This window comes from Chiloscyllium punctatum, chromosome 39, assembly GCF_047496795.1.
Source record: "Chiloscyllium punctatum isolate Juve2018m chromosome 39, sChiPun1.3, whole genome shotgun sequence".
Taxonomy (NCBI): domain Eukaryota; kingdom Metazoa; phylum Chordata; class Chondrichthyes; order Orectolobiformes; family Hemiscylliidae; genus Chiloscyllium; species Chiloscyllium punctatum.
In genome coordinates this window covers 38,190,838-38,212,578 of record NC_092777.1, presented here as the reverse complement: position 1 = coordinate 38,212,578, position 21,741 = coordinate 38,190,838, and the positions used below count along the sequence as shown (strand labels likewise).

The 21,741-nt window shown below is 38.9% G+C and overlaps 1 protein-coding gene across 1 annotated transcript in view; it reads left to right on the top strand.

Annotated features, from left to right (window-relative positions):
• Nucleotides 1-21,741, top strand: part of stx8 (syntaxin 8) — a 193,841-nt gene that overhangs the window by 140,669 nt on the left and 31,431 nt on the right. Inside the window, exon 7 of the mRNA XM_072558472.1 lies at nucleotides 8,242-8,343. Within this exon, the coding sequence (XP_072414573.1) occupies nucleotides 8,242-8,343 (102 nt within the window). The remainder of the gene's footprint in view (nucleotides 1-8,241; nucleotides 8,344-21,741) is intronic.

The following is a 21,741-nucleotide window of genomic DNA, read 5'->3' as shown; positions in this document are numbered from 1 at the left end:
GGTTTCCTCCGGGTGCTCCGGTTTCCTCCCACAGTCCAAAGATGTGCAGGTCAGGTGAATTGGCCATGCTAAATTGCCCGTAGTGTTAGGTAAGGGGTAGATGTAAATGTAGGGGTATGGGTGGGTTGCGCTTCGGCGGGGCGGTGTGGACTTGTTGGGCCGAAGGGCCTGTTTCCCCACTGTAAGTAATCTAATCTAATCTAATCTAATATCTAATGTGTGGGGATGTCTTCACCTGGTGGGTACGGACTTTACCTTTTTCACTAATCCGCACAAGTATTACACAAGGATTGATTTGTTTCTTGTTCCATCGTTTTTTATTTACTTTGGTGCTGTCCTGTAAAATTGGGAACATAGCTATTTCTGATCAGGCGGCAGTGTATTTCGAGTTTAAGGCCGGGGTATTGGGGTAGGTTCACGGCATTGGCGCATGGACCATTTTCTCCTCAAGCATAGTAAGTTTATCGATTACTTTTTGTGGGAGTTTAAAGCATTCTTGGATATCAACTCAAGCACAGCCAGTAACTCATCTGTGCTTTGGGAGACTGCCAAGGCCTACACAAGGGGTATAATCATCTCTTTTTCAGCTAGTCAGAAATGACAAAGGGGAGAGCAGCAACGTCTGCTCAAGGCCCAGCTGAAAGCAGCCAAGACCACATACTTTGGTGGGTCACCAGTGATTAAGTTATAGCGAATCACAGCTCTCCAGGCTGCTCTATATTCCTCAAACAGCAAAGAGAGAGATGCCTTTCTCAAAACAAAGGTTATTTGAGTATGAGGATAGGCCAGGTAAATACCTGGCTTATTTGGGTGGGGGGAAGAGTGCGCCCCACCACCACTCCCACAATCTATCATATCTATTAGAGAGGACACTGGGGCTCTTACTCGTGACTCCAAAAAGATTAGTATGGTTTTCAGGAAATTTCACTCTTAGCTATGTCGGTCAGAGGGCTCTGAGGGCAGGTTGGTGAAAGATGGAGTCCTCCTTTATGAATCTGGACCTTCCAGGTGTGACTCTGGAGCGGGCATCCCTTTTGAGTGCTCCCTTGACAGATCTAGAGATACAGGAGGTGGTAAGACAGCTCCAAAGTGGTAAGGCACCCGGCCCAGATGGCTTTCCAAGTGAGTTTTATAAGGAATTTATGAATATGTTGGTCGGGCCAATGCTGGGCATGTACAATTATTCATACAGTCAGGACTGCTTCCGGCCTTCTCTGAGAGAAGCTAATATTTCTCTCATCCTTGAGAGGACTGTGCTTCGTAAAGGCCAGTTTCGCTGCTAAACTCAGACTTAAAAATTTTATCCAAGGCACTTGCGTTGAAGTTGGAAAAGGTGTTGCCCTTCGTTGTAAAGGAGGATCAAACAGGTTTTATTAAAGGCCGTTGGTCCTCTAGTAACATTAGAAGAGTACTGCACATGGTCCAGTTGTGCCAGCAGAGGTCGATTCCGGGCTTTATGGTCTCCCTTGATGCAGAGGAGGCATTTGACCGGGTGGAGTGGTCGTATCTCTTTCATGTCCTGGAGTGGTTTGGTCTTGGTGGGGTCTTTACCAGATGGGTGGTAGTGCTATATACTGATCACATGGCTGCGGCCCTTACTAATGGCATAAGATCTAATCATTTTAGTATCGGTAGAGGCAGCCAACGAGGCTGTCCCCTCTCACCACTGTTGTTCATGCTGATGATTGAGCTGTTGGCAGAGGCTATCTGGAGGGACCCCAATATAATTGCCCTGGAGATGGGATCAGAGCGCATAAGATCACACTCTACGCAGATGATGTACTGCTTTTTCTATCAAACCCCACAGTGCCCGTGCCTCATTTAACACAATGTGTCAACTTATTTGGCTCTTTCTCAGGATATAAGATTAATTTTATGAATTCAGAGGCCATGCCCGTGGGGAGGTCTTAGGGGAAATACCGGATCTTGACGGTGAAATTCAATTCCCTTTCAGTTGGTCACAGGGAGGGATTCTGTACCTAGCCATTTTCATTATTCCTGCCTTTGACCAGTTATATGAGGCTAACTTTGTGCATTTGCTCGACAAGATAAGGCAGGATCTTCAGCATTGGGAGGTTCTTCCAGTATCTTGGTTCGGCCAAATCGCTCTTCTTAAAATGAATGTTCTTCCTCACTTATTATCCGATTTGAATGCTCCCTCTGATGATGCCAAGCCAAACATTAAAGAGACTCAATGGTTGGCTCGGTTCTTTTATTTGGCGTTTCAGACGGCCTCTCATTAAGCCAACAAAATTGCAGCTTCCCCCAGGGAAAGGGCGGAGCTGTAGAGTTTCCAGATAGTAAGAGGTATCAAATCAGCTCCTTGCTATCCTTTGTGAATGATTGGGCTTGTGAGGAGCCAAGGTCAATATGGCTGGATATCCCAGGTGAAGTGCCCCCTTATTAATCTGTTATTCATGGCTAAGATGAGGATAGTCATGGACTATTGTCGGAACCCAATTGTCATCAGTATGGTTAAAGCATGGACAGCAATACAACAAAGCAAAGGCTAAAACCCTCTTTCTCACTCCGACAGCAGGAATGCCGGGATTTTGTCCAGGGTTAATAGAGTCTGGTTTTAAGTTAAAGGCATCCAGGGAAGTCTCTTGTCTGGGAGAGTTACTTGAGATGGAGGTCATGACGTCCTTCGATCAGATGAGTGTGAATTGCCCAGCATGGACCTCTTTCGTTACTTTTAGGTCAGGGACTTTATCCAGAAAAGGACTGCATTTCTGATTGATCCTTATAGGTCTGACGTAGAGAGGAGAGTGCTTCAGATCACAGGTACTCTCCCGGTTAGCATCCTTTACCATTTACTGGGAGGTGGCACCTCAAAAGATATCAAGCGGCTCCATGGGGTCTGGGAGCAAGAGTTGGGAGCAGAGATTTCGTCAGAGGTATAAGAGGACATTTGGGAGAATGTGATAAGGATTTCGATCTGCAACAGAACGCATGCTATGCTGCTGAAGGTCCTTCTCATGGTTTATCTGGCCCCAGAGCGGCTTGCAAAATTCAAAAAGGGAGCATCTCCATTGTGCCCCAAATGTAAAATAGATATTGGCACTCTTACCCATTGTTTGTGATCATGCCACAAGCTTTGTAAGTATTGGGGCACTATAGTGAGTGTGATGGAAGGGGCTGCTGGGGACTGAGGTCATGGTAGATCCGGTGTCTCCACCTGGGCCTGTAAAATTTGCCTTCCTTATCTGAGCAAAGGGAAAAGCTGTTTAATATTCTTACATATTGTGCAAGGAAGAACATTCTGATGAGGTGGGCCTTGGAAAGCCCTCTGGGCCTGCTGGGATGGCGTAGATCAGTTATTGAACACATCCCTGTGGACTTCCTTCCAAGTATGGTGCACCAGAAAACAGAACTTTTCTGCAAGACATGGTGGTGGCCCTTTCTGAACCACCTAGAAGCAGATTTGTAGGCCATATTAACTAGGGCCTTTGTTGAGCCATGAGGCCTGGGGTCTGATGGGCCGGGTGTCCTGAGAGGAAGATCCCAAATAAATATGGGTATTCTAACTGACATTCTTGGTGATGGGGAGCTTTGGTGGGGTTGCGCTGAGTAGAGTAATTTAATTTAATTTAATTTAATTTATTATGTCCAATTATTTATTGTATTGTAGTATGGATAGTTTTTGTTTTAATTATTTGGTATGTAGAGTAGTAGTTAATTTATTGTAATTGTTGTTATACTCTCAGATTGTTATACTTGTTGTAATTTTATAATTTTGTAAAGAATATAAATCTTTTTCAATTTAAAAAAAGACAGGACATTTATGAATTCTTCCTTAACGCAACAGTAGAGATTTCAGCAGCACACAATATTGAACCCAAATCATGTGATAAGTTTACCCATGGACTCACTTTTACAAAGCATTGGCATGATGATATTATCAGATTGATGAAATTACATTTGAGAAAATATTCAAGCCAAAACATAATATTTTGTTCAGCTTAATGCACATGAAACATGTGAGAAGGATGATCTCCTGTAAAGACAAAGGTGAAATGACAGGTATCTGAATAAGTGGATTGAACCTTTGCTCGCAGGTCAGAAGCATTAAGTTGGGATAGTTCCCTGGCCCTCAAACATGACCGGGCTGAAAGTGCTGTGGAAGCTTTGATTTTTGTTCCAGAGTGGCCAGGTTTTCTGGGAGCAGTGATGGATAACTGGAAGTATTCCAGAGGTGGGTTAGACAGAACACTGGCCTCACTGCTCTGGCACCTTGCTGAAGAGTCTTAAAAAGAAAAAGAACTAAAAACAACCTCCAGCCTTCAAACTCGTCACCATCAACACAATCCATGTTCACACATACGTCTGACTCATCACATGACCCCTCATATCTTCCATGCCCCTGTACCCAACCCTGACTCCTCATGCCCTCCATGCCATTGTCTGCCTTTCACCCATCTCCATTTCCACTTGTAGTCCATATGCCAGATTATTGCTAACCCATGACCCCCCACTATACCAACTCCACAATGGAAAGGCACTAGTACATTTGCTCAACAGTGATAAAATAATTTTAAAGTGGCTAGTGACTAATTCATTTAAAAAAATGAATAACTCAATGTAGTTAACTTCTTTCAATACCTTACATTAAAAAGGATTGGAATACATAGTCCCATTTCAGAGTGTCTACAATTGCATGGAGCTGTCAATTGACTGTGAACTCAGAGGCTTCCTTTATTCACCATTCTGATAAAAGAAGGTTGTAAAATTAATCATGTAGTATTAGCCTTCCGATGTTAACCACATCAAACTTATGTCAACAGACAGAATAAAATAACAAGTATTTGCTTTACCACTACAGTTCTTTCCAACTGTTCAATGAATATATTCTTTAAAAATAGTTGGACAGCTCCATTTGACATCTATGTTAACAGTTCCAATGAGCTTGACCATTCTAATGAATTTGTGCACTCTTTACACACATTCATATCTACTTTTAACAATCCCAAGGGCACTCCCAAAGCTGTCCCAGGACCATATCCAAAATGATGCTTCTCTTTAAGCATATCCTCTCTATCTCAGCAACACTACAACATTTAGAACAACTATCAAGTCTAATCTGCTCACTTTATGTTTCCCATTCCTAGCTGACAAAAATCTGACTTAGTTGGGCAGTTTCTTCTGTGAACTACAGATGCCCAATTTGGAATACACCCTTATTTCACTATTCTTGTGCAAAAATGTTAGATACTGTGTTCAAAGGCAGGTTTTCTGGATTAAATCCTAGAGACTAATTTGTGCCAAGACAGATTAAGTTATTGAATAACTAGTTATAAAATTTCATACCATTGTGCATTTTTTAGACTATGTAATGATAAAATTTGAATCAGTGGACAGCAGTGCAGATCATTACAAAAGAACCAGGATGGATGTGAAGGAGATTTTGTCAATATGCGTTTAATTACCTTGAAAAGATTCTTCAGGACCAGGCTTAAACTTCTTCAGGATTTTGTATTACATGACTTTTTACAATTTGTTCTTTCGTGTATTGTGAATGTCACCAACAATTCAAGCATGTGTTAGCCTATCAGCTCTCGATAAAGTTACAAGAAAAGGAGGATCTCTTCAAACTCGGATGTGTACGCAACTATAGTTGTTACCATCTTTCTGTATGAAGGACCCATGCTGAATCTGGATACCATAACACTGACACATATATCTTTTGGAGGGTTTCCACTGCACACCCTCCACAGCATCTTCAAGATCACTGACAATGTCTCATCCCAAACATTGAAGGTCTGATACAGCCAACATTTGTTGGGTGCATCACGTTGCATCAATGCAATTGTGTGTCGAAGCTTGTGTCGCATGGAGAGCTGACCATTGGTCAGTGAAACAGAAGCACCATCCCAAAGCCTTTCAAGGATTTCCTGAAGAGTTCTGTCTCTACCACATTGACCATTAACCATTGACCATTCCCAGTAGGAATTGCATGTTGTAGATTGTGATGCCTGGAGATACTTCTTCAGGAATACTGCTAAGAGTGAGCAAAGATCCAGCTAGATGGAGCAAAGAAGGAGAAGAATAAATTGAATTCTCCCCAGCAGCAACTATGCACCTGCTGTGGGACAATCTGTTGATCATGGATTGGCCTGACTAACCACTATCGGATCTGCAACCAAATGAGTGCAACCTTCCTAAAATCTTCTTCAAAAAGAACTGTCAAGAGTTGTTTGACCTCAATAACTCTTGAATTCAGTGCCTTACTAAGCCATTTCAGAGGACAGTTAAAAGTCACTCACATTGTTGTGGAGTCACATGAAGGCCAGACTGGGTGGGAATGGTAGATTTCTTTCCCTGAAGGACATTGATGAAGCAGATGCCAATCATTGATAGTTTTACAGTCACAATGACAGACTACACTAATATTTCAGTTTTTTCAATTAATAAATTGTATTTAAATTCCAATGAGTGTTGTAGTGGATTTATTCTCCAGTGCCATCTTTCACAGGAATAAAAACTGAATTTCTGAATGGGTCAATCTTTCCTGGAACTTAGACAATTGCTCCTTAGAAAACCAATTGTTAGGAAGCTGAATGTAGTTAGATTTTGCAATTTTGCGTGATAAGTGCCTACAATCCTTCCTGTCATACAGTTACACGTGAAGGCCACAGTTGAATACATACAATTTGAAAAGGTTGGATGTCTGGGGGATATTATTTCACTTCTATGTAGTAACATAAGTATCAAAAATCTTTCTAAATAGCAGTAGTCAGCAAGAACTAGCCATCTCTTACTGAAAGATTACTAGAAATGTAATACCGCAGAAACACAAGACCTATAATTCTGTATCTGTTACAAATTAAACATCCTTGGTAAGTGAAGAAATCTTTGCTGAATTGTCACTATCTGAGCAGCGAGTTAACTTCAGAATCCTTTCCATCATAAACCTTTCTTCCTAATGCTGATGTGCATTAGAAGAATTTTGTTTCTTTTTGTTCAAGATTTTTTTCCCAGGTATTGTTTCACTCAAAGTTATTTTATAGAATAACTTATATATGTGTATCAAAGGTTTCTACAAGAATCGTTTTTAAACAAATGTAAAACCCTAGCAATTAGGCCACATTTCATTGTGGAATTGTCTCGTCAATCTGCTCCCTGGAGGGGGAAAATATCCACAAGTGTCTTTAAGAAAGCATGCTGCAAACAGCTGGTTAGCCTGTATGTTTAGCACACTGGTTGTTTGCAGGTAGGTTTGGTTCACCCTAGAGTGATTTGTGATCAAATATTTTCATGACCTTCCTGAATCATTTGAGAAATGTTGACACTTGCTGTTGGTCTTCAAATACTTAGTGAAGCAAGCTCCCACAAGACACTCATTTCAGAGTAAATAGTGGAAACGAGGAATGTAGAACAAGTTATTTCAGGTGACAATCATTGTAAAGAATTTTATTTTTGACATTTGTAGACAAATTCTTAAAATTATTTGTCAAATAGTGAATTGACTGCACATTCACATATACAATGCTGTTTTTCTACTCTGGATAAGATCTTTTCATTTCAAAGTTTGCCTCGATGATCATATTTAGTTCACTCCACTTTAAGCACGGAAACTATCCATCTTTAAGTATTACCATATGCCATAGATTTTAGATGGAAATAATGTGCCTCATTGCATTGTTAATGCAGATTTCAGTTGGTTATTACATTAAAATTATCAGATGTTCTGTTAATAATTTTGATATTATGTTAAAAGGTAGATAAACAAAAAACATTCAAATTTAGCACAGCTCTGAACAACCTCATCTTTCTTAATTTTTCACTGATTGTACACTCCACTGACAGGGTATGGATATGAGAAGAGAATCATAGGTGCTCAGTCTTTGTAAGATTATAGCTGACTAGCTTGGCTGGTGTCGTAGTCTGGAAGTAAAAGCTCATGCTGATGTCTTTGTAATGAGTCGAAGTAACATAAATAGATGAATACTGACCTTAATGCAAACCGAGCTGCATACTCGAAGACACTGATCATTTCCAGAATGTATGCAGAAAGTGTAACTGGAGAATATTATTGAAACCCCATGTTCCTCTTGATGCTTCTCTGGTGGTGTGTGGGTATTCCGCCGAGCATTGCTATACTATTTCCCTCAAAAACATTGTAGCTATATTGTATTTCACAGTTCTTATCATAATTGTATTTAATTGATTCTAATTGATCTGAAACTATGAGTTAACAGCGACTCATATTCTGTATGTTTTTCGCTTTTTCTTTTCACGCAGAGATCATTGATGACCTGACGCACTTAGTGGATAAAACTGATTCCAGAATTCAGCGTGAAACAAGACAAGTCAAATTGGTTGATAAGAAGTCAGCCTCTTGTGGTATGTGGATATATTTAATATAGTCCCCTCAATCCACCAGATGGCATTACGATGTCATTGTTTTTAGTAGTTTCCCCTTGAACATGGCCTACTTAACCCTTTTCCCGCTTGTCCACCAAAAGAAGTATTTAGGAGTTGGTCATGTTTGTGAATGTACTGTTGTTCACAGTCCTTTGTCTGACAAAACAAAAAAACCAAGGTTTTATGATGATATTTGCATATGCAGCTGTTCAAACACTAAGTGAGGATTCATTGATAGTAATTCTCACCTCTTTGCCCTCTGCAAGAGCTCTCAGCAGCTGTTACCAGTAAGCAAGCAAATGATCTGCATCCTAGCAGTGTAACATCGCAAAAGCACCAGGCTTCTGTCAATCAATCCATCATTTCAGGGTGCTGTAATTCGATGTTTTCCCAACTTTCCTTTGCATTCCTCCCTCAGTAGCTTTTATTTAGATTTACAGAAAACGATTTTAGCATACTACTTTGTTTACAGTTTAGACATCATTTGGACTTTGAATTGGTCTTGAAAATAATGTCCCTTTTAGTAATGGACTTTTTTAAGAGCTAATGAATTGATGTAATCTATGTTACCATGTTTCAGTGTTACATCTTTCACCTTCATTCATTAGCAACTTATAGTTATAGCCTTTTACATTTTGTTTGTTAATTAACAATTTTCACGATAACTGTCCTTTCTGCTGCAAAAATGCAGATCACTATTGCTATTCTGTTGAATTTGCATTATTAAGACTTGCAATTCAACATGTCGTGGCTGAAAAGTAAAAGCTTATTGTTCTCTCTGCGACACAACACTGTGTTGATAGTGTAGTCTCTCTTTTGTAGAATGTGCTCCTATTTCAGGAGAAAACATTAACCTCAGCATTGTTTTGACAACCGTGTTAGAAAACCAAATGAAAATTGGAGCAGCATGATAATGTCAAAAATATTACTTCAAGATTGGTTTATTTGCTTATCAAACCTGCTGTTGAATTGCCTGGGAAATGCTTACATTTTTTTCAGAAGGAAGCCTAGTAACCACCAAGCAGTGAACAGCAGTCAGATTTGATGAAATAACAAAATGAAGGTCAGCTAATATTGCACTAATTCTGCTTCCTGGTGGCCATGACAGCCTGCAAGGTTTATTTGAAGATCCCAGACTCTGATTCAGTGTGCGCTTTGTTACCGTAAAACTGTTTTAGGCTGTGCCAACAGTTTAGGATATTAATGAATCCTTTAGAGAAGTGAATGGAGAATTCCTTCCCCCTTTTTTTCCACTCTTCTCTTTGTTTGACACACACATCTTTGTCTGCTGAATCTTGTTGGGCATAACTAATGAGTAGGCACAAAAAAGCCAAGAATTATCAAGAGTAAAAAGAAATTGGTGCACACACAAGGTTAAAACAGCAAAAGGTGAGATTGTTGCCCGTTGGCAAGGTACTTTCGATTTTATGAACTCCCTCTTGAGCAAAAAGGTTGTCAAGGTGAATGGAGGGAAATTTTTAGAAGGCAACATTTGTGACACCAGGCGACTGTGAAACGCCAGCTCTCTGACCGCCAGGCCTCGGAGCCTATTTAGTGTCCCTCTGCCTCATTATTACAAGCACCTTGTGGCCCACCCTGCACAGCTGCTGAATAGGAAAAATTAAAGCAATTCACACTCTGTGACTTAACGCTGAGAAACAATTGGTCCTTGTTTGGCAGAACTATAATTATGAAGGAGCTAAAGTAGAAGAGGGATTGTGGTTATTGAGAGTGTCACAAGATTTATAGAATGCTATATCAGTTGAAATAAAGGGTGGCTTGTTGAGAGACAATCATCTGATAGTTAAATTGGTCGAGGAAGGTATTTCAGCAGTTTTTTTAAATGAAATTGTTCTCTTCTGAATCTTGCTGTGGTGTTAGTACTTGGATATGTTTTCATATACTGTTTGGTTTTTAATAGATATGTTAATATGATGAATCTCACGAAGCAGCTCTCTAGAGACTATGCTATTTTGCAGTGCAAACGAATGAAGTTCTGCTCTACTGGTAGGTTTCCGTGACACACAAGAAGAGCCTTTGTTTCTTGTTTATAAACCAGAAACATGTCTAAAATCACTGAAACAGTGAGAGAGCTGAAGAGGCTCCACTGAGCATGAGGCACAATAAATAAAGATTTGTGCACTTGATTTTAATGCTTTGATTTGATGATCACTACTCTTTCGGGGTTAAGGGATCTGAGAGGAAGACTGCTAAGACTGTCTTTCAGCTGACTTAATTAAGAAACTTCAATCTTGTTCTACAAGGCACTCTGTGTGTGAAGCTTCTTCCTACCATGAATAGGCGTTCAGCCTGTAAAGTGTATACATACATGATGCCATTGTGTTTTGTTGCCAAACTGCAGACAGTGGCAAGTACAATCTGGGATTTGTCAAGGGTTACCCTTTAGAGATTTTGCTTTCTGTGAAATCAAATACAGGTTTTTCTTCTATTAACTTTTATCAGCCTGAGAAAGTTTAACTGAAATGTTAGTTTCAACACCTTGACTCAAGGGCTCCCAACACATTTTCAACTGCAGATTACCCAAAGGTGAGAAACAAATGAATACCAGTGCCCTGGTATTTTGTGGATGAATTTCCCAGGGCTTAATCATCTCAGAGCTTGCTGCATCCAGTTCCTCCAGTGATAATCTACTTATCAAGTAATTTAGCTGCCTCTTCAGAATCAGTCTTGCAAATTTTGAGTAGTTTTAAACTGATTCAATTTTGAAGGGAGAACCATTAAATCAGTTATTAAAGCTTGAAATAATAATAGTTCCTGAATTTATTAGCCGGTTATTGTAGATGAAACCAAGACATTTTATTTTACAAAGACTGCTTTCCAAAGGTTGCTTGATGAACTGTTATGGCACTTGAAAAATGCTATAGTAGTAATTAGAATAGATGATAGAAAATATTTTATCAGCTAAGCTGGAAAATAGGAGTTATTTATTGAATTACCCCCTCCCCCCCCAAAAAAAAGATTAGCATTTCAGGTCAGTATTTGGTGCTGTTGTGTTTTCCTGACAATTTACATTAACAGATGTTACATTGAAGCACTAATAGCTGGACAATTAATTGTACTACAAAATATTGTCAGTGTAGCTCCAACTTAACAGAAAGTGCTTGTAATTTTAAGGATGCAAGTTGATTGTTTTCCTGTTACAAAATTATATTCAGTGATTACTTTTCATGAGACTTTCTTGTAATGAAGGAAGAGAGGAGAGGTTTCATTTACTGGAGTAATCTCTTCTCACAGTGCAAAAAAATTAGGTTGTTTAGTACAGGCTAGTTACAGAGGAAAGTACTGGGTGGTCGGTTAAAGATGGCAACAAAAGGGGTCGTTGCTTACATTTGGAAATTAGACTTTGATCTGTTTGGTCGGCAAACGTGGCTGTTATACACTGACCTGAAAAGTCAAACAGGACTTTAACAACGGAGACACTCGAGTTAATTAGTGTGAAGGTGACAGTTTCCAAACTTGAATGAAAGAACTTTAATCCTCTTTTTAGAAATTAAATTTTGCAATTGTAAACTGCTGTCAAGTGCTGAAATTTGCCTTCAGACATGCTGGAAGATTTGAAGGCGAATCAGATAGGAAATGAAGGGGGAGGAATCATGATGGTTTAATTTGGTGTTTCCAAAGGCATTGAAATACTGTTATGATAGATATAATTATTGAGCAATCTTCAGTGCTTTATAAACTACAGTACATGAGCAAACCTAATATCTCCCAATGTGAACAACTGAAGGTTTTATTATTTATATTATCTTCCATTGATACCAGTATTTTTCATCTGCCTGATTCATTTTCATTTTTGTATGACTGTGCTTTGTTGGTCTTTAAAACTGCATAACTAACTGTATTTTAGGGAGTATTGAGGAAGGTTCAGTTGTTCTTATGAATTGGTGTGTTTCTTTTTCTCCATGTCTTTCTCAGTCCATGCAGTACATTTCCCTGACTGAAGTCATGAGGAGATACAAAATACTGGTTTTGCATGGTTTGAAAATGAAAAGAATTGGAAATAAGTCCTTCTGAACAAGTTTAGTTTCTTAGTATTTTAGGTTCTTGTGTATAATTGTCCTGTCAACGGACATAATAAGTTATTCAATTTCAACCTGATCATAAATATACATTGTTTGTGCAAAACGTTTCAACTTTGAGATATCTGCTCATCAATCCTATATGTATTTACGTCTTTAGTCTGCTATGATATTTAATAACTTGGTAACCTGCGGAATTTGTTTCTGGCTTCTTTTCCCTCTTTCATGCCTCCTCCATCCTGACCTCCAGCAAAAAGTCTGAAAAGCTTGTTGATTTCTTTGTCACCCTTTGAGACCATCCAATCAACTCTTTCAGCCATTTTTCTCTCTTCCCAAGCTTAACAGTTGAACCTCCTCGAGGGCTTCGGTCCTGACTTTGTGTCTTCTGTGGTTTCTGCCGAGCTTTTTGTGCACTCTGAGCTCCTCATCTCCATGACACCTAACTCTTGCTTTCTTGATTCTATTCCTACTAAATTACTGATTGCTCATCCTCCCTTTCTAGCTACTATGATCACTGGCATATGTTATGATTCTCTCTCCTCATTTTCTGTCCTTTACTTCTTCAAATCTGCCAATATTACCTGTCTTGCCAACCCTTGACACTCCATGCTTGCATGCTGTTTCTCCATCTCCAACTTCCTTTTCGTCTTCAAAGTCTGGAACTTATTAATGGAAATGTGTTGTTACAATCCAGAATTTGTGACCATTTTCCAGGCACTCCCTGTTTGAATCCCCTTATTCAGGCTTCTGTACCTGTCACAATTCCAAACAGCAGTTCTCAGAGTTACAAATGACATCCTCTTTAACTGTTGACAAAGGCAAACCATTCCTTCTCAGCCTATATGTGCACAGCCTTTGACACAGTTGATCACCCCATCCTCCTCCAAAGCCACACCTCCATCAATCAGCTATCTGGGACTGTACTTGTCCGGTTCTATCAATTATCCGATCGGTATAAGGATTGGTATTTGGAAAGTTCTCTTGCTTTTCACCTTCCTATTGTCCTTCACTGGCATCATCTGGAGACACATCAGTTTCTGCATGTATGCTGATGCCAACCTGCACTACTTCACCACTTTAACTCTTAAACTATTCCACTCTTTCCAAATTGTCAAACTGCTTTTCCCATTGCTCGACCAACGCTTTTTCCAATTCCAAAATCTTCCAATTGGGAAAATTGAAGCCATTGTCTTAGACCTCACGACAAATTCTGCTTTTATTTTGCTAACTCTTTGCCTGGCAACTGTCTACATTTGAATTAGATCATTTGAGCTCAAGTTGAGCTTTAAACCACAAGTATGTGCTTTCATATAGACTGCCTAACCCACCTTCTTCACATCATTCGTCTCTGCCTCAGTCTTTCTGCTGCATAAAATCTCATCCATTTCTTCGTGACCCCAGACTTGATTTGTCTAGCGAATTATTGGCCAGCTACTTGCATTCCATCCCCCTGTAAACTTGATGTTGTCTAAAACTCTACGTTCTATTGTGTTCTAACTTGCACAAAATCCTGTTCACCATCATCTTTGTGTTAGTTGACCTACCCTGACCTCCAGTTAAGCAGAGCCAATGCTCAGTCCCTTCCTGTCTCTGTAATCCCCTTCAACTCTACAGTCTCCAAGATATCTGTACTCTTCTAATGTCAGCTTCATGAATAGCTTTCCATTTTAATTGTGCCACCATTGATGGTGAATGCCTTGGTGCTAATCCCAGGAATTCTCTCCCTAAACCTCACCACCTCTCTCCATCACTTTCATTCTTTAACACACACCTTAAAACCTATATCTCATTGTGACCCATTAGCATAGTTTGGTTCAGAATGCTTCAATAAAGAGACTGGTACTAAAAGGTACAAAAACTTGCAAGTTGTCATTGTTGAGTGAAGGGAAAATGGACTTTGGTCAAGATAGCAATTGTATGCTTTTGAATTTCCCATGAGGTCTGTAAACCCAACTAAAGGAACTACTGCCAATAAAGACCCTCCTGTATTAAAAACTGCATCCAATATTTTTGAGACATCTAAATTGGTAGTTAAAAGGGGAAACACAAAAACATAATCCTTCATTCAGCTGGAGTGTGTAAAGTGCTTGCACACAATTCTGTTATTTTAACCTTTTTTTCTGCAGGTTTAGCTGCAGATTTCTGCCAAGGTGAGTCTAGTATTGCGAGAAGTGAGAAATAAGCCAGTGGATATTTTCTTGCTTATTAATGAATTTTGGTACTTGTGCATCAATGTCTAAAGACAGAAACAAATAAGCTTGAAAAAATTCAACAACACATAGAAACCATGTTTACCCTGTTCAAAAGTAAATTGCTATTTGTTACAAATAAGCCTGATCATAGTACTGTCTGAGAGCAGACTTGAGAGTTTGCATCAGTGCTGTAGATTCCCATACATTCAGTAACGAAACCTTCACTCAATCCCCCAGTGTCGACGTCCTGGGTTAGCATTGGCAAGAAACTGAGCTGGAATAGCTACATAAATTCCAACTAGGTCAGAGGCTGGGAATTCTCCATTGAGTAAGCCACTTTCTGATTCCCTGAAGTCTGTCCACCACGTACAAGATACAAGTCAGGATTTTGTTGGAATATTCTCTGTTTGCCTGCAAGTGCAGCTCCAGCAACACTTAAAAAAGCTCAACATTATCCAGCACAAAGCAGCCCACATAATTTGCACTGCATCCACCAACTTGAACATGTGATTCCTGTGCCACCATTGCACAATGATAGTAGCGTGATTGTTAAATGCAAGATGCATTGCAACAACTCAAAGATTCCTCTTTGGTACTTTCGAAACCAACAGTCTCTACCACCTAGAAGGGCATTGGTGGAAGATGCATGGGAACACCCTTACCTGCATGTTCCCCTCCAAGCCATGCATCAGTTTGAGTTGGAACTATATCCTTCACTGTCATGAAACATTCTTCCTAACAGGATTGTGGGTGCACCTACTCCACATGGATTTCAGTTCAATAAGGCAGTTTACTATTACCCTTAAAAGGACAATTTGGGATAGATAAGAAATACTGGCATTGCCAGTGACACCAGTGTTCCAGAAATAAAATTATTCTAAGTATTTTGGAACTCTTCTCCTTATATACTTCAGAGACCAAACATAGGGCCATGGAACAACCATCAAAAGCATAAATATGATCTGGGGCAAAAATAACTTCCATTTTTGTTTACATAATTTAGTTTGCTTTCTCAAAACTTTCCAAAGTACTGCACATTCAATTAATTATCTTATTATTGAGGAAAAGTGGTCATTGTTATTACACAGACAAGCATGGCAGCCAGTTCACAAATAGCAAAGTTCCATACTCTGGAGTGAGATAAATAATCAGTTAATTTTTTTTTGTTGATTGAAGGGGAGTTCTTGACTAGGACATTTGAAGAATTTTCCATTTGCACTTTGGAATTCCCCTTTTTCAAGTAGTTCCAGTGGATCTTTTATATCCAGTGAAATGGGCAGATTGTGTCTCATTAACATGTTTTATGAAAATCTGTAAACATCTGAGAATTACGAGCTTGTTATGTTTCAGGACTATGGTCTGAATTTGCTAAAATCTGCTAAATGTTCAAGTAGTTTCTTAGAAAGTTCCTTTCTGTGAATCTGAGTGGGTTATCTCATGCAATTCTCCATAGCTCAGCTCATTATTTGCACTTCATGCCTCTATTGTGCTCCTGGTTTGTTATTGTCATCTCAGCAATGGCAGAAGTACTCGCAACTGCCAGTTTCTCCCAGAGTTCCCAGGGCTGGTGCCATATTTGAAGGCCAGCTGTGCATCAAGTCAAGCGCTGCCAGCCAAGAGTTGTCCTTCATAATATGCCATGGAGGGAATGCAACATAGGTTTAGAAATGATACCTGGACTTCAAGGGGTAAGTTATGATTAGAAATTTTTTTTAAAAAAGGTCGATTTTAGCATGAATTTAGATGGTTAAAAGATGATCTGATCAAAGTCATCAAGACATTAATAAGATAAACTTTCCACTGGTTGGGAGGAAAACAAAAAAGAAACTTCTAGGTGCACTTCTGGTGGTACAGGGACTCTCTATTGCAAATACAAGCTCGCATTTGTAAATGTATTGCTTTTTAACATAATCTTTTCTGATCAGTTGTCATTGTACCTAAACTACAAAACTCACGCTACACAGGTGACTTATGCTTTGTGTCATAACATTTTAAAAACCCTATCTAACTTTTTTCCCCAGTGCCTAATGTAGCATAACATCATCTCATTGTTCTATTGGGAGCGACTCATGTTTCAAAACCTTCAAGCACTTGAAAACAGTAAGTTTTATTCAACAACAGCAAAAGAGAAGAAAAGCAATTTTTAAAAATCTGCATTTTCTTCTGATGATAAACAAGAACCACCTGCCTTTTGATTTATAGTCAGTGACTCATTATTGCACCCAACTCACGTCTATTGGAACTGTTTCAATTAAGTGCTAATTGGTTTGTTGTCCCTGTCACTGCATCACTCAGTCATGCTGAAGGTGATGTTTCTCCTGATCAGCATCCTCATCTTCCTCCACAGAACACTGCTGTCACTCTCTAAGCTGTTCAGAGTCCACCATATCTCTTCTTTGTCTGCTCCAATTGTGCAGAGTGCACATGCTAGGATTAGATAGCACAGTCTGGACTGTACCACTCCCTAGTCTGATCTAAGCATTGAAACCTCATCTTCAGGAGATCTATCATCTACTTCATGATGGCCCTGGTTGAAGAAAGCACTGATGAAGGGCTTTTGCCCGAAACATCGATTTTCCTGCTTCTCGGATGCTGCCTGACCTGCTGTACTTTTCCAGCACCACTAATCTTGACTCTGATCTCCAGCATTTGCAGTCCTCACTTTTGTCTTTGAAGAAAGGACTGTGTTTTATCTAAGCTCAGCCTCAGTCAGGAGGGTTGCGTTACAGAGTCTTCAATCAGGGTCGCAGTTGACCATCCTTGTAAAACATTTTAGCCCTTGAAATGAAGGAGTGTGAGAGTTCTCAGAAGTGTAGGTATTATGATCGATCCCAGGACATTTAATGTGGACTCCTAAGGTGTGATTTCAATGCTCACAGATGATTTGTATATTAATGGAATGGAAACCATTTCAGTTGTTGAAATCTGTTGTGTTACACTCAACTTCCAAGATACAAGAAAGGCAAGGTCTTGGGATAGCTACACAGCATTTCTATATGCACATAATGGATATAATGCTTATATTATTCATGTTGCCATGGAAAGGTTTGTAAGGTATTCTTGATCACTGTTGGACAAGTTAGCCTGTCAGGATCCAGGAGAGAAGGAGCAGGTAAATGCTGAAAGACTCTACAGTTCTCTGCGCAGGTGTTCAGATGGAAGTCCATGTCCAGGTTGCAAAGATCAAATTTGTGAATATTTGAATCACGGCTGTAAAATTCACCAAACTTCTGCTAAGGGAGTATCTCCAGGAAGAATCACCGCCATGAATGACAGTTTCAGGGTTAAAACCTACAACACTGGGAAGGAAATGACAGATAGTAGGCCCTTAGAGGTGACGAAACATGTTTGGAGTCTATCCAGAGAAATTAAATGATAACTTAAGGAACAGAATAAAGTATAGCTTTTAAGTGGAATTTCAGTTATGTTCTGCTGTGACAAATAAAATATGCCTCCAAAGTAGCATTTAATGGTATTTTTAGTCAATTTGTTACATTAAATGATTTAAAATATGAAATCATCTTATGTCACCCTTTTGACTATAAGCTGGAAGTTTGTATTCTGTTTTAGAGAAAGTTTTGGACTGGAATTTTAACAATTGCACCCTCTGTTAAGCATTCTTATGAAATGTGAATCTATTGAGAGGATCTGATGCAAAATTATTAAACTTATTCTAAAATAAAGGCTCTGAATAATAATTAATTTTGGCAGGACAATCTTGTTTATTGGAAAGTGTTAAACATGGAGGTAACGTAGTTTCCATTCTTCTGCTGTTTCTCACTTGCTGAATCTTATTATCTAATTTCTGATTAAACTTTACCTGTGCAGAGTTGGGAACAAAGCATGAACCCTGTTTGCAAAATTCAAATAAACAGAAAATTCCAATTGTACAAAGACCTTAATTGATGCTCCATACATTAAAAAAGTGGATTTTATTGAATGAGAAGGAAATAGGCGATCAAATTTGGTATTTAAAATTAGTGTGGAGTCTGTGTTATTTGTACTTATCAGAAGATCGATAGTGATGCATTTGGTATTGTTTTTTTTGGAAATTTTGCACTTAAAAATGTATTTCAGGTGTTTAAAAAGTTACATGTAAGTTTACCTAATATATGCACATATACTTTTCAGTTTTGCTTTTAATTATCAAATTTGCTGCTGGGTGGGGAATGAGCATGATACACTTCACAAGCATGGACAAGAACAACAAATTGTCCTAAATTTTACTATTTGGTTGTACATCAACAAACATACGACCTATTCAATGTGTGAGGGCTTCACGACTGACCTTTGTTTCACCCTCATTGTCTTTTGGACAAACGCTTCCATCTGATGAGGTGACTGAGCTTGAGAATTCAGTGGTGAACATCTATGGTAGTTTGAATATTGTTAACAAGAATAGGATTATTTTGGACTGGCAGGATTTCCGTTGAACTTTCTTATTTACCAAGGATGCACAAATAATGTCACTGAACATCAAGTTTCATGAAATTCACCAACAATTTCTTTGAGTGTTAGTAATTTTTAAAAATGACATTAGAATGGGACAGTGTTCATTGTTTGTTTTATTAGTGAATATAAAAGATATCATTAGAAAAGGGAGGAGGAAATAGCAAGCTTGCTCATGTGTATAAAATGCATCAGTTTGGCACAGAAGGACCAGAATATTAAATTTATCTTGGTAAAGGGCTACATTTTTAACAAAGTTGTGGTGTTGTGAAAACAAATCTCCTGAATGATGCCATTAACAATCACTTCATACAATTAATTGTTACAGAATTTGTCCAGAGCGTCATTATAAGTGTTGATAAATGAATTATAACATTTTATGTACAATATTTATGCATTATTTCAGATTTTAAATGTATTCAGCATTGAATGACTTCTTATTGAAATAACCTTGAGCAGTTTAGTATTTAATAACCTAAAACCAGAGGATTTATAGAAACCATTAATTTTACTGAGGTTATCAATGACATTCAGGGATATTAAATTTCAGTACAGGCAAAACACGCATTAAAACTTGGCAAGTATTGCATTTTCATATCAGCCTCATTTCTAGTGAAGTAATAGTCATCAAAAATACAGTTATCAGATGCTTTTTAAGTATAGATAGCATAAGTGTCTATAAGTATAGACTCCATTTAGGGGTGGCGTAGTGGCTCAGTGGTTAGCACTGTTGCCTCACAGCGTCAAGGACCTGGGTTCAATTCCACCCTGGGGCGACTGTCTGTAGGAGTTTGCACATTCTTCCTGTGTATGCATGGGTTTCTTCTGGTTTCCTCCCACAGTCCAAAGATGGGCAGGTCAGATGAATTGGCCATGTTAAATTGCCTATAGTCTTAGGTGCATTAGTCAGATGGAAAATAGGTCTATGTGGGTTACTTTTCGGAGAGTCTGTGTGGACTTGTTGGGCTAAAAGGGCCTGTTTCCGTACTCTAGGGAATCTAAAAGTCCACGTAGTATATTCTGGATGTAAACAGTCTTTTGTTAGAATAGTTGCTAATGTCTTTTCCTGCTGTAATTCGTGTACTTTATACTTAGTCAATCATGAACAGAAACCTTTAGGATTTTTAAGTATTGTCAGGGTTGTATATTGATAAACATGCTGTTTCCTGCTATGCTGGTTTTTTATGGCCATTCACACTTTCTGCTCAGATGAAGATAGGTAGTAAATGTTTGCAAAGGAATGGGGATGTAAAGAGATTAAAATGTAAAGCTTACATATGAGTGTAAAAATTATTTGTGAACATTGTAAATCATTCATGAGTATATATTATTCTTTAGAAGGGTGCAAAAATACTTGGCAAAGTAAATGCAAAAGTATACTGCAAAAAAGATTTCATGATTTTCATTTGTGAAATTGTTTCAAGCTTTTTAAAAAATGTTCATGTCAAATATAAAGCAGTCAGAAACCAGAAGGGTTTAACTGCTGCAAGAACATCTGAGCGGTCACCATAATTCTGATCTTTAATTTTTCTTGAACAAAAACTGAAATTGCTGGTGAAATTCAGCAGGTCTGGCAGCATCTGCTGAGAGAGAAATAGCGTTAACGTTTTAAATCTGATGACTCTTCAACAAAACTCAGAAACATTAACCCTTCTTTCCCACAGAGGCTGCCAGACCTGCTGTGTTTCATCAGCAATTTCTGTTTTTGTTTCAAGTTTCCAGCATCCGCAGTTCTTTGTTTTAATATAATTTTACCTATAGCTTTGCAGTTACTTTTAAATAAAGTCTTTATGTGGCTGTTTGTGTGGGAGTGTTGATGACCTGCTTTGTTTTTGCCCAGAAAACCTTAAGCTGCCCTTGGGCTAGTTCTTTAGAATTGGCCAGATTTCATGTTCCTAGTTGATATCCAGAGGCATCCTTCTATAAAGTTATCGCCCATCAGATATGAACAGAGTTTGGCACTGATTTGATACCCTTCAACAATATGACAAGCTATCAGTAGTGATCGTCTGAAATCTCAAATCAGAAAAGCTCACTTGAATGAAGTCCAGGAGATGAACCAGGGCCAGTGGAGTAATACCCATTGGAGCTTCTAGACAAGAGAAAGGAAAAACTAATAAATGCCACAAATAAGTAAAAGTAATTTGGAAATTAAGGGACGAATTTTCCCCAGCTCCGGTACAATGTTGGCATTGGAGTGTCTGTTCAAGAAAGACAGTGATTACTGCAGAAATGAGATTCTTGATGTCAAGAGAAAAGGCCAATTCTCCATTCAAGTTGTGAATGATGAGACAAGAATCTCACAAGAGTGTGGCAAGAGGCCTATGTGTATTCATTTTCATGAGTAAGCGTGCCATTTTTACCTAATCGCTGTTCTTTGATGTGCAGTTACCCATTCTCCCACCTGCTGAAACAACTGGACAGTGACAGTTTCCAACATGACAGAACAGGTAGCCAGCAATGCTAGCTCCATCTTGTACAGCAGTTTCCACTATCTCAGGATATGCTGTAAAGACAGGGACAACCCACACTACCCCGTCCATAGTGGTTAGCATCACACCCTCACGCACTGCATCTGCACTTCAGTGCTGTACTTTAGAGTGCACTAGCACCTTTCACTGAAGTGCTACTGCCAGGACTCTTTGCTCACATATTTTCTGCTTACTTTCATGTTCATAGCATCTCTGCCTTGCCTT